This window comes from Notolepis coatsorum (genome assembly GCF_963971535.1).
Source record: "Notolepis coatsorum genome assembly, contig: SCAFFOLD_364, whole genome shotgun sequence".
In the NCBI taxonomy this organism is placed as follows: Eukaryota; Metazoa; Chordata; class Actinopteri; order Aulopiformes; family Paralepididae; genus Notolepis; species Notolepis coatsorum.
In genome coordinates, this window is record NW_028173304.1 from 138,357 (window position 1) to 152,325 (window position 13,969).

A 13,969-nucleotide genomic window follows, 5' to 3' on the forward strand; every position below is an offset into this window, starting at 1 on the left:
GCTAACGTGCAGCCAGATAGCTTTCTACTGAACGCACAGAGAGGAAACTGGTATCTATCTTCGTGTCTCTCTCTCTCTGGAGAAGACGGTAAGCTAATTTCCCAAAATGTTGGCGTGTTCCTTTAACAGAAATATTCTAAGTAGACTAGGTTTGATTTTGTGTCAGTTGTTGATATTAGCAAATACTGCCACAGGAAATCAACTGCAGTCCAAGCTGTTCCCTAGCAACACAATGCCACTGAATCTGTCTATAATTCAAGATGATTTATTGTCATGTGCAGTTAAACAGACAGTTTGCCGTACAATGAAAAACTTACTCTGCTAGTCCGCCCTTCACACAAATCACACAATATATTAGTAACATTATTGCACGTTACGTTCACAGTAGGGGTGTAACGATGCATCGATTAATCGAAATGAGGGATGTCCGATATTATCGGCCTACCGATATTAACGGCCGATATCGGCATTAAAATGTGATATCGGGAAATATCGGTATCGGTTTTCAAAAAAAAAATTTTTTTATTTTTTTACATTTCTAGAACCTTTATTTACCCAGGCAAGCAAGTAAGAACAAATTCTGATTTTATTTATTGTCAAAAGTATGCATAATGTTGTGTTAATTCCACAACAAGAGATATGTAATGTTAATTAGTTACCTGAAATTATTCCGTTTTTTGGGGGGGAAACCCTGCATATATCGGTATCGGTTGATATCGGTATCGGAAATTAAGAGTTGGACAATATCGGTATAGGTAAAAAAGCCAATATCGAGCATCCCTAATCGAAATGCATCGATTTGAATGTGTTAGAATCTATTATAATCGAAATTAATATTTTTTTTCTGTATTGTTTTTATTGACCTATAGTCCATTCATGCTGAGTGAATCAGTTCCCCCAGCCACATGTGTTTATTCAAAAAAATTTGGGGAATTAACTGATAGAAGATTAATCGAAAATGAATAAAAGATTTATCGAATCGTGGTCCAATGAAGAGATTTCATGATGCATTGAATCGTTGCCTGAATAATCGTAATCGAAGAATCGTTGTGAGGTTGCATCGTTACACCCCCTAGTTCACACAGTGTAGGATCAAGTAGTGTTTACAAATATAAATATATGGATGTGACACTGGGTCACAGCAGCTGTATGTGTGCACTAGGGCTGGGCGATATGGCCTAAAAATTTAATCTCAGATTTATTTTCTTTTAATCGATTTTTTTCTCTTGAAAACTAGAAACGCCTAGGAAATCATTCAAATAACCTTTGTTTTTATTTGATACAAAAAAATTATCAACCCAAGATGAATTTTCCTATTGGGATTGAAGTGCAAACCTAACTTTCACCAATCTTCACTTAAAAAAGATATATAATAATATATAATAATTATATAATAATAATAATAATAATAATATATATAAAAGGTTACTCTTGATCAAACAAAGATGAATGTCCCTATTTTATTGGGATTAATAATGCAATAATTGCTTTTTCACCAAACTTCACTTAAAACAAATAAAACGTGCCTCTTGATCATCAAACAAGAATGAATTGCCCTATTGGTATTAATAAAGTGCAAATCTAACTTTCACCAAACATCACTTTTTGTAAAATAAAAGGTGAATCAAATTTTTTATTTTATTTTTTTTCAAAATCGTCCTAGATCATTAATTCGAATTAATCGAAAAATCTATTAAACGCCCAGACCTAGTGTGCATGCATGAAATATAATAAGCACGCCCAAATAAATACAAGGACTCATACTAGAAGATTGGCCCAAAAAGAGGCCATCATTCAAAAGGACAACGGGTGGGTGGGTGGGTCTCACCATCTGGTCGGCCAGCAGCAGGACGGTCTTCAGGCTGAACTTGCGGGAGCAGAAGTTGAACAGGTCCTCCAGGCTGGGCCCCAGCAGCTCCATCACCATCACGTTGTAGTCGCCCTCCGCCCCGCACCACTTGATCGTGGGGATGCCCACTGAGGAGAGGGAGAGAGGAGGGAGAGAGAGAGTGAAACTAACGGTTGTGTGATAGTAAAGGGTTAACCTTCTGTCGTGTGGCAGTGAAAGGGTTAACCTTCTGTGTGTTGTCGCAGTGAAAAGGGTTAACCGTGTTGGTAGCGTGGCGGTGAAAGGGTTAAAAAGGAACACGCCAACATTTTGGGGAAATTAGCTTACCGTCTTCTCCAGAGAGAGACAAGAAGATGGATACCAGTTCCCTCTCTGTGCGTTCAGTATAGAAAGCTATCTGGCTGCACGTTAGCTTAGCTTAGCACAATGAATGGAAGCGGACAGTGCCGGTTAGCCTTCGGGAGAGGCGTTAGTTGGACAATGCCTATTATAGGCTAACCGGAGATGTCCGCTTCCATTCATTGTGCTAAGCTAGGCTAACGTGCAGCCAGATAGCTTTCTACTAAACGCACAGAGAGGAAACTGGTATCCATCTGCTTGTCTCTCTCTGGAGAAGACGGTAAGCTAATTTCCCCAAATGTTGGCGTGTTCTTTTAACCCATACTCAAGTTAGTACAAATAATAGTTCCGACTGGCAGAAGAAGGGTTACAGCAAACAATCACACCCCCTTTTATTGACTAGTTCACACGCCCACTATTAATCAAGGCCCGGTTGGATCGTTTTTGAGGACAGCTCGATTGTGACCCGTTCCCTTCAGGATGAGATGGGTTTCCGGCTGAGTGGAGCTGAGTGGGCTGGGCTCCTCCCACGTGACACCAAAACTCAGGCTCCTCCCACGTGACACCAAACTCAGGCTCCTCCCATGTGACACCAAACTCAGGCTCCTCCCACGTGACACCAAACTCAAACCCGTGAGCTGCTGCTGATTCAATGTTCCAGCCTGCTGGCTGACTCATGTGGATCAGTGGCTACCCAGCGACGTGTGTACATCACATTTACATGGAGAGGGGGGCTCGGAGGATGGAGGTGGGCAGGCAGAGGGGGAGGGAGGGAGGGGGGGAGAGAGAGAGAGAGAGAGAGAGAGAGAGAGAGAGAGAGAGAGAGAGAGAGAGAGAGAAAAAAAAGGGATTGGGAGGAAGGAGACTTGGGAGGGAGTGGGGAGAAAAGTCGTTTGAAGAGAGGACTGAAGAAGAAATATAAGGCCAGAAGATGAGAGAGCAAGGAACCAGTAAGACAGAGGGATGAAAAATGGAGGACTAGTGAAAGAGCAGAGGAATGTGGGCAAGGAGCAGCACAGACAGTGGCTAGTGCTACTAGGATAACAGAGAGAAAGCAGAGACTGTGGAGAGACAATAATGTGCACCACCACAGGAAGAGGGGGTTCCTCCTCGTGGTCCGATGACTGACTGACCTCCGCCCTGCATCATCTTGTAGATCTTGCTCTCGATGTGGAGCTGGGGGTGTTTGGTCTTCACACATTCCAGCTTGATGGCCACCTCCTCGCCCACGGAGATGTCTGTGCCTGTGGAGGAGGAGGAGAGGAGGGACACATTGGGTTATTTTCAATGCGTTGTCGTTGACATTGTCGTCACTAATGGGCACGACGTAAAGACCCCGGTGTAACGGGGATCGAGATGCAACTGATCTACATGACGTCAGTCACGATTAGGGATAGGACTTTCTAGCAAAAGTGCTATTCGAATATTCGTTTTTCATAATATCGAATATTTTAATATTCGACCCCCCCCCCCCAAATAAAGTTTTTTTATTTAAAAAAAAAAAAAATTTAATTACAAATATATTGTTATTTTTTGTTTCAGTTTGAATTCAGTTAAAATGTTCAGTTTCAGTTCAATTCAGTTATTCTTTTTAATAGAATGGATAATTAAAATCAAAGGGTATTGCACATAAATAGGCACTATCAACCGCCGGTTTTAATAAACAAACAGAAACAGTAGCACGTGCATCTTTTAGATCAATTAGGCTATGAAAATTAGGCTGCCTCTAAATATAAAAAGGAATGAAATAAGAATGGTTTGCTTAAAAAATATATATAATTTTTTTTTTCTGATATGAAAATCGAATGTAGATATGGGATCGAATATTCGGCCCCATCCCTAGTCACGATACCAAGATTTTTACTATCACTATATCAAGTATCATGATACCGGTTCTAAAACGACACCATGGCACAAACCTAAAATATCAGGAAAAATTCATTAGATGACAGAACAAGGACATTTTTTTTATAAACGGTGCAGACACTCTTGACACACCCACTACGCAAAGCACACACACACACACCCACTACGCAAAGCACACACACACACCCACTACGCAAAGCGCTTACACACACACACACTACAGCATCAGGCTATTATTCTAAAAGTATTGATAGTAATAAAATAAAGAGTATTGTACGGTTTTTAACAGCTGGTTATATCGCGGTACTTTTCTAGTATCAGTGTATCGTGAAACCCTAATGGCTAGTGTGTACAATTCAGGCCATTTGTCATTTGAGGACTCTTTTACTCCCAACAAACAGCCACTTGAACTTTTATGTTACTTGCTTTGGATCAGCGCAAGCGGATGATTTTGACTGGTAACTGGTAACATGTAGTAACTAAGCCATGGAAAGATGCCCAGCCCAGGCGAACCCCATTGGATTCTACTGTAATGGCAAGTTCAAGTCAATGCGTCAGTTCATGTCAGGCGAGTGTGGGCACAGGGGTGGGGGGGGGGGGGGGGGGGTGGGGGAGTGTGACAGGAAGGTAATTGCGAGAGGGAATGCTCTCTCTTGCACACTATATTGGAAAACAACAGAGTGAAAGAGTGAGTGAGTGAGTGAGCGAGTCCAGGCCTATCCCAGGCAGGCTCCCAGCCCAGCAGCAACAGCAGCAGAAACGGAGCAGGAAGCGGAAGCCAAGCAGTGGTTGGGAAAAAACAGAAAGAAAATGCTATCTTCTAAAATAAAAATAAAACGATAAAAAAAAATCTATTTTTGTTTGTCGTCTTGTGAATGATATGGTTTCAACTTTCTCATCACTGTGGAACTGAACTATAAATCGTTAGTCCACTAGACAGGGCTGTACACTGCGACGATATGATCGCAAATTGCCCCCTAATTTGGCCGGTGCGAGTGGAAAATAATATCTGGGGGCAAGCTTGCGAGTAGTGATTTCAACCCTTCATTCGCATTTCACTCCTAAAATAATCCATACAAATTGGATACAAAAAATAGTAAAACATTAGCCTACAACAGTATATATATATGTGTGTGTGTGTGTGTTTGGCTAAAGTGGATAGAAAACACAGTACTGTGCAAAGAAAAGGCACCCAAGAGTTTTTATATAAATGGTCTTAGATGTAAATACATTTTTTATTAGTGTGTCAGTAGACTACTCTTAGTACATTTTCATTAAATTATTTTTTAAATCATCTTCATGGTTTAATAATGCAAACATATGTTGCAGGGACTTATTATAATCATCATATTGGCGTGACTGTAGGGCTGGGCGATATGGCCTAAATATGATATCACAATATTTTCTGACCTTTCGGCAATACACGATACACATCACGATGTTTTTCTTTTTTACCCCAAACAATTCATTATGAGGCTTACCAAGACAGTATTTGATTTTGCAAGCTAACATTAAAGACAAAATAAAATACCCATGCATTTAGCATTTTTATATTATATATTAGATTTAGATTATATATTGCATATATTTAGCAATGAGATATTATATGATTTAGATATGAAATATGATGAATTGAAAATGGGGGACCCTGATGTAAACAAGACTAAAGTCTTTCTCTGGTCTGCATCCCCTTAACAATTGTATGTATTGAGCTGTACTGTACCCATTCTGCAATATGTTAATAAAGTTTTAAATCAATCAATCAATCAATCAATCAATCAATAGCATTTTAGCATTTTTATGAAACTACTGTATATATGTATGTCTCTAAATGTTTTGATGAATTGAAAATGGAGGACCCTTATGTAAAAAAGTCGAAAGTCTTTTTCTGGTCTTCATCCTCCTGTACTGTATTGTACCCATTCTGCAACCCTTTAACAAAGTCTTCACTCATTCATTCTGACGGAAACATAATAATTTTGATTGACAGTCGAGTCTGCCAATTACGTCACAGCGCTTGCACCCGCCCTGCTGTTCTTAGCACCAATCGGCAAGCGCTACTAGTTTTTGACTTCCTGAATGTCCTGTGTGCTGAACAACGTCAACAAAGCTACTAACGTTAGCTCCCCGCGGCCGTCGAGTAGACCAGTGCTCCACAGGATGACTAAATGAGGCATAATGATTTTACTACAACGAATGTTATAATAAAAGCCTTTCCATACATCCGTCTGATTGAAAACTTTATTAACAGACCGCGGAATGGGCATATCTCAGCACGGGCTGAGATATGAACGAGTAACGTGTGGACAGATTGACGCGACACAATCCTCTTGGGCAAAACATCACGATATCCACGATACGTTGAAAAAGTGTATCGTTAATGAACTGTACCCGATATTTATATAATATCGTCATATCGCCCAGCCCTACGTGACTGTATGCATCAAAGGGTTAAATCAAGCATTTTTAAGTGCTTTAGAGGAAACCCTGCTAGATCCTATAGATTGCCAAGATTAGCCAAGCAGAGTCTAATTTACAAGTGTTGTAACACAAAAGGTTAACAGCAATCTAGAATTGCCTTGATAATCACAACAAATGTAGATTTCAAATCTACTTGTGATGACCCCCGTGAATCTAAATAGAATTGAATTGTGAGATTCCCACAGATTCCAACCCCCTAAACCCTGAGTAACAAACGCAAACTGAATGGACCTACAACACAGAGGAACCATGCAGTAGGTTTCACAACACACAGGAAAGGGGCCAAGACGACGTTACATAAGACCCAGCTTGGCGCTTTTGGTCTGAAAAGGCACCTCAGCACAGCAGCAGCAGCACCTATTACTTCAGTCTGTAGCACGTGCACTAACCAGCAAAAGAAGACAAAGTCCAAAATATATAGACCCGGATATCAATTGCTTGGTTTATAATATTATTGACTGGCTGAAAATGGGATTGAACAGGGTAGGGTGTCTTTGTCCTGAAGTCCATAAGAGTAGAACGGGCGGAACACTTGGGCTTCACTCTGTGATGACCAGCACATACCAGAAGAACTGCTATGCTATGCAAAAACAGTAAACACACAAGCCGGCAGCTAGCTAGTGATAGTTTTCAACCGTGTGTCCTGAAAAGGCACTTACACCTTTGTGTGTGTAAACACACCCTCATGTTTGATGATTCATACCTGTATATGTGTGTGTGATGTGGGGTGGTTAAAGTGTACGTACACATGCAAGGCAGGATAATTATGGTTGACTTAAACTTCCCTTTTCCTATGTGCGTGTGTGTACTAGGGTGACTAACAAACAACCACCTGATAGCCAAGGCACAGATGCAACAGGCAGGGTACAACACCACATGCCCGTTTTGAATTATTCTGTTCGATCTTTGAAGGCAGTAGTTAGTAGTAGTGCTGTTAAAAATGGAAGAGTATTGGAAATTAGTTTAACAAAGAATGACTTGTTGGGACAAATGTAATACGTTATTATCCTCGATTCCTTGGCTATGCCCGACCGGCCAAGCTGAGGCATGCCGTGTAAAACTTTGTACGACTGGGACCACTTAAATGTTTCAAGCATATTACAAGCCCAGTTATGCAACATGCTGTAACTCAGTGGATGGACTCCATAAAACTGAGCATGTGTTTGTGAGTGAGTGAGTGAGTGAGTGAGTGAGTGAGTGAGTGAGTGAGTGAGTGAGTGAGTGAGTGAGTGAGTGAGTGAGTGAGTGAGTGAGTGAGTGAGTGAGTGAGTGAGTGAGAGAGAGAGAGGGATAGAGAGTGGGCTGAGCCTCTGAACCCCTGGGTGGGGTGACTGGCTGCCTGGTCTTATCAAAAACATATGCTCGCCATTGACGACTGTTAAGAAACATCCACACAGACGCCCTGTACAACTGGGGTAGGCTGGAGGTCACGCCCGTTAGAATTCAGCTTACTGGACGAACGGAGCCACTCCCCCCCCCTTAGATGGGATTTCTGAACACAGCTAGTGCTACACATTTCACACATTTGGGGTGAACTAACCTTCTTTCATGCAACTTGTCTAAATGTTGGATATATTTCACATACATGTTTCAATTCAATTGAATCAGTTCAACTTTAGAATGCCTATTTTTCGTAGTTTTTTTTGTCCAGAATAAAAAATAATGGTGTATCATCAGGCCTTTTTTCAGTTTCACTTTTGAACCTCATTTTTGGTTTGCGAGTTTGTGATTCGATAGAAATGTTGTAATGTGATTTTGTTCACTGGATATAATATATATAGCCTAATTATATCATCATGTTTCTGATTTGAATCGCATAAAGATTTGTGATATGAATATCAGAACGCTATAAGAATCAAAGCATATACCCCATATAAAAAACCTATATCAAAGAAATCATCTCACTTGAATTTAATCGATTTTGTAAATCCCAAGATCAATCTTTTAACATATTGGGCGCCGGGCATTGTGCCCATCTATTATACCCAGTCTGCCAGCACTGTAACCCTATGGAGATGTTTACCTTCTTTGCAGGGCTATAACTTTTTAAATATTATTGCTATATTGACATTACTATGGCCCATTCAACATCGATTATCTATCGTTCCGGATGTGGGAACGTTATATTTTTTCATTCATACATTGTTGTGTTAATACCTTCGAGAATATAAGTATGTTTTTTTTTTTTTTTATATATATTGATCTTTTTCCCCCTCCATTTTCCTCCGATTTTCTCCCATCCCAATGTTAGTCGTATGCCAATTCCCAGTCCCTTCCTGGTCGCTGCGCACTTACCCCCCACAGTCAGATCATCTGGGAGAGTGGAGGCTACCACGTGCTTCCTCCGACACACGTCCAGCCAATCACCGCTTCTTTTCACCTGGCAGCGCGGATTCTCATCGAGAGGGCGTAGCGTGTGGGAGGACCACACTATCCCCCTCAAGTCCTATCCGCGCTTAGCAGGCGCCCCGACCGAACTGTAGGAGTCGCTGTTTACAACGACCCGGACCCACCCCGCCAGCTTCTCCCACCCTCTAATACAGCCAATTGTATTAGTGCAGACGGCCAGCCAAGTTGGTGACAACCCCGGAGCTGTGAGCTGGATTCGAACAGGCGAATCCAGCTCACAGCTCCGGGGTTGGTGACGAACGCAATCTCCGCTCGGCCACCTAACCGCCTATATAAGTATGTTTTTAAGCTTTTCTGCTGTAATTCCAAAAATGCTAGTTATAGGCCCTGACGCATATGATAGATTATCGATTGGAGTTTCTTTCCTATACACGCTATATAAAAAAATTCAAATGTATATGATCGGTATACATTATGCTTAATCATGCGTGAAGGAAAGGGGGGGGGGGGTCGTTTATAATTCCTTGATCGTCGGTAACGGCTTTATTTAGTATGGGTTGATATATTGATCAGACTGATTGCAAACAAGGAAATGGACAATCGGGCTGAAAATAACGTTAGTGTCCTCTTACCGTTCGCCGATGAGACTGGAGGAAAAAGATCCCAATTATTTGACGCCAATCTCCAAGATCCATTTTCGGTTTGTATGGCGCAATAAACGCAGAAATCATATCGATTATTGCGTTTCGAAAGCGATCCAAATGCACTCGAGTGTGTATCTAGACCCACGTAACAAGATATGACTGCCGGAGGGATTTCCTCGATGCACCGACCGCCACTTCCGGTTTGACGTGAATGTAACTCGCCCGACCATCCACCAGGCGACGGTATTGAGGCGTTGCAATCTCAGACAGGGTGCCGCTGCAGTCCGGAGGGAGGCTGGATGAATTATGAATGCCATGGCGAAAAAATGAAATATTGATCCCAAAAACGATTTACGCCGTTGTTGGCGTTCAACGCATGGCGGGCAATAACGATTACGCCGTTTATGGCGCACAATGTGTTAATCTATGCCTTTTTTCAGTGGATGTGTGAAGATGTTCGCTAAATGTTATTTCCAGCGTGCCTCCTGTCCTGTAGAGAGGTCTCTAGTTTGCTTTGTACAAAGGTTCGTTCTGCTGAACTACTACAGAAACCAAAATTTGCCTACATCTTTTGACATAAACACCAGATGCCCCCCCCCCCCCCCACCCCTGAAGCCAGTGCCTTCAAAGTTCAAACCTAATAAAATTTATGTATATTGAATTGAATCAAATCAAATTACATGGGGAAGTCAATGCTGACACCCAGCCCCTATCTATTACCTATTGTCTAGTGTTGGTCCTTGTATCAAATGTTCAGTCTATCAACTAGAAAAGAGAAAAAATATAGTCTCCCATTCATTTTATTTTATTTTGGTGGTGGGAGGGTCGTGGGTGTGTAACCATTTGTTTACATTTGGATTGCGAATTGGGCCTTTAAATACACCAAACCAATTGCACAAACAAATCCATATGGTGGGTTCTGCTAAACTGAAAGAACAAATCCATTGCTTTGTCACTTGTCAGTTGAGGGTCCGGTCCTCCCCTGTAGGTCCACCATATTTGTTTTGTCAGCTGGCCTGTTTCAAATAGCCACAATCTGTTCACAGACACTACACAAAAGGATCCAGTGTCCAATATAAAGCAAGGCATTTTGGTCTTTAGAATTTGCTCTGCAATAGAGGCAGTTGGAACAACAACAGGCTGACAGTTACAGTAGCATATAAAAAAGAAAAAGATTTGCCTCTCTGTGAAGAGTATGCAAGATAGGCATCTATAGTTTTCCATATCAACACACAGAGGATTTGTGCAAGAACTAGTTGACTGGTTGTGGCGACAGCTGATGTCATTCAGGGAAAACAATACACTCCTTTCTGTTTTTATACACTACTGTGGCGTGCATGTGGCGTGCCAAGAAGCGTGGTTGGCGTTGGTTTGTGTAACAGTCCTCCTGACTCTGTTACAGTACATTAACTAAATAAAGCCAGTCTCAGCATGACAAACAAGTTGAAATGCCCGTCGTGTGTAAAAGAATCGGACCCCAAAATCAAAGGTTTTAAGATCAGGTTGATTATTTAAGGCAACACAAAACCCAATTGACCTATCCTGAAGGCCCGCCCCCCTGTTTTCTTGATCCTCCAATCGCAACTGTTGTTTCAGGAAACCAACAGTTGTGATTAGAGAATCAATAAAAGAGGGTGGGGTTTGAGTTTGGTCAATTTAAGAATTCATGTAACTACGGTTTGAGACCAATTTTTTTTTAAACGAAAACATAAGTGAACAACTCTCTACCTAATAATCCAAAACCGAGTGTGCTCAGCTGCTGCTAAATTGTGATGTCATCAGGTAATAACATGTGGAGCTCCTCCAAAGACAATAAACTGGGAAAGATGATAACAATGACACAGAGACTCAGAGAGCACCAAAGGGAATATTGAGTGTATATATACTGGTTCAAGCACCCAGGAGAATGCTGTGTGTATATATGGGTATATTTCGAAGCACCCAGGGGAAAGTTGTGTATACTAGTACATCATTTTAAAGCACCAAGGGGAATGTTGTGTATATATTATACACTGGTACATTTTGACGCACCCAGGGGAATGTTGTGTGTATACTGTATACTGGTACATACCTTGTTAGTAATTACATATCCCAGACAATTTAGCTTGACAGCTGACAAACTGGAAAAGCCAGTGGACCCAGTGTCGGTTAGCTTTCTCTCTCTCTCTCTGTGTGTGTGTGTCTCTCTCTCCTACTAACTCACAAACGATGGGGGAACAAATCAAATCAAATAGTTGAGAAGACAAAATTGACAAATGCCAGTTAAAGAAAAAATAAAATGCTTGGGACCTTCAGTTAGAAGAACGTAAACTCAAGACATTTGGATGGAAGACAATTTATATATACGGGAAAGTGGTTCACTGTGTCTCATATTAAATATGGGTGGTTGTTTGTTGCCATAGCCTGGAGATCACAGGAGGACAGAAATGACTGGCTGGCCAACTGATGCTGCCATCTCCTGCCCTTCAGCACTGGAATTAGCTGACAGATGGCATGGACCAAGCTAGCTACTATTGGCAAACAACTGCAATTCAATGACTGGGTCTGCCTGTAGTACTGAACCTAGTTTGGGGAGGATTCAAACCAACCAGCCTCTCTAGCCTGTGTGTGGGCTAGTAGAAGCAGCCTTGTGTTATATGGTATTACTATCAGCTAACGTCAACAAGGACCACTTAGGACCACTATATGATGAATTGAAAATGGGGGGGGGGGGACCCTGATGTAAACAAGACGAAAGTATGTCTCTGGTCTGCATCCCCTTATTAACAATTGTGTGTAATTGAGCTATACTGTATTGTACCCATTCTGCAATCTGTTAACATTTTCAATCAATCAATCAATCAATCAATAGGCTGGCCACCACAACAATGCGAGGCATTCATGTTTACAGCCTTTTCTGACCCCCATCAAGGCCCAGAAACCACTCATCATCACGGTGTGTTTTCAGATGAGTCTCTCTCTGTGTATCTCCCTTCCTACAGGAAAGATACCAAATACCCAACGTAGGTACAATCCAGCTTCATTGTCAGCTGGCAAAACTACTAGACATCATGACATTTCAGGTTAACTGACTGATTGATTGATTGAAAATGTTATTAACAGATTGCAGAATGGGTACAATACAGTACAGCTGCTCAATACACACAATTGTTAAGGGGATGCAGACCAGAGAAAGACTTTCGTCTTGTTTACATCAGGGTCCCCCATTTTTAATTCATCAGAACATACATGACACACAGATGGACAGTACTGCTACATCTAGACATTTATGACATAACTGACAGGTTGATGATTCCCCTGAGAGGGATGATGACAGCTAGCCAAACAAGACTAGGTATCATCATCTTTACTCGAAGCAGGCAGCCAGCTCACGTTATTATTAACATTAACCTGCTTTAGCAGAAATAGACAACAATAACAACGACATTAATAACATTAGCAGCTCAACTCCTACTAGGTAGAAGATGACATTAGCTAAACGTCATTGAGATTATTTGGCTAACGTTAATAACCGTACCGTCTCTTGAATAAACTGTTTGATTAGACAACTAGCTTGTTGCAAAGCAAGTTATGTTATTGTTTCATCATTATGATTATTATTTTAATAGTACTCACCCAAATAAATGTCTCCAAAGGAACCACTTCCGATCTTCCTGCCCAGTCTGTATCTGTTCCCCACTCGTAACTCCATTTTGGGTTAACGTTGACTAACGTTACTTATACTTATTATTCGTATTATAATTATCTTATTGGGAAAAAACGGTTGTATTTACTTAGTAAATATTAATAAGCTAAATATCTCCCCTTCCTCCTCGACCGGTTTACAAACCCTTTATTCACACCGACTCCCCCCTTCGGATCCCAATAACATTCAGTTCCTCCTCCGACTGTCACCATTCCTTTTGTATCGTTCTGATCGACCAAAAGCCACAATATCGATCTCGTCCGAAAGCTTGAAATGTGTAGTTTATGTCCCCGATGTTTGGAAGGTTATTATCCACTATTCAGAGGAGGATGGAGGCAGATTTGTTTGCTATCGTCGTCTCCAGAAATCGTACACTACTTCTTCTTCGCTGTGGGGGATTTTTTTTTTGCTTCACTGTGAAAGCTGTCATCGTTGTGACGCGGATGACGTCACTTCCCGTAGCAACTGGGTGCAGTCACAACATTAAAAAGAGGCCCAGTGTGCTGAATAATTAATCACAAAAAAATAATATAGCTTTATTTTAAAACCATAGGTATATGGAACCATAATTATGTGTTAGAGTTAGGATGTTTTCATTATTGTACTGTCTTAATTATTGTGGTGCTAATATAGCTTTATTTTAAAACCATAGGTATATGGAACCATAATTATGTGTTAGAGTTAGGATGTTTTCATTATTGTACTGTCTTAATTATTGTGGTGCTAATATAGCTTTATTTTAAAACCATAGGTATA

At 41.1% G+C, this 13,969-nt stretch overlaps 1 protein-coding gene across 2 annotated transcripts in view; it reads right to left on the bottom strand.

Moving 5' to 3' along the window:
• csnk1db (casein kinase 1, delta b) overlaps nt 1-13,602 on the bottom strand; it is a 40,804-nt gene extending 27,202 nt beyond the window's left edge. For both annotated transcript variants that reach the window (XM_084338814.1, XM_084338815.1), the window contains exons 1-3: nt 13,144-13,602; nt 3,322-3,432; nt 1,829-1,977 (exon numbers count right to left, since the gene is read on the bottom strand). In XM_084338814.1, the coding sequence (XP_084194940.1) occupies nt 1,829-1,977; nt 3,322-3,432; nt 13,144-13,219 (336 nt within the window). In that variant the 5' untranslated portion in view covers nt 13,220-13,602. The remainder of the gene's footprint in view (nt 1-1,828; nt 1,978-3,321; nt 3,433-13,143) is intronic.
• Between the last annotated feature and the right edge of the window lie 367 nt (nt 13,603-13,969).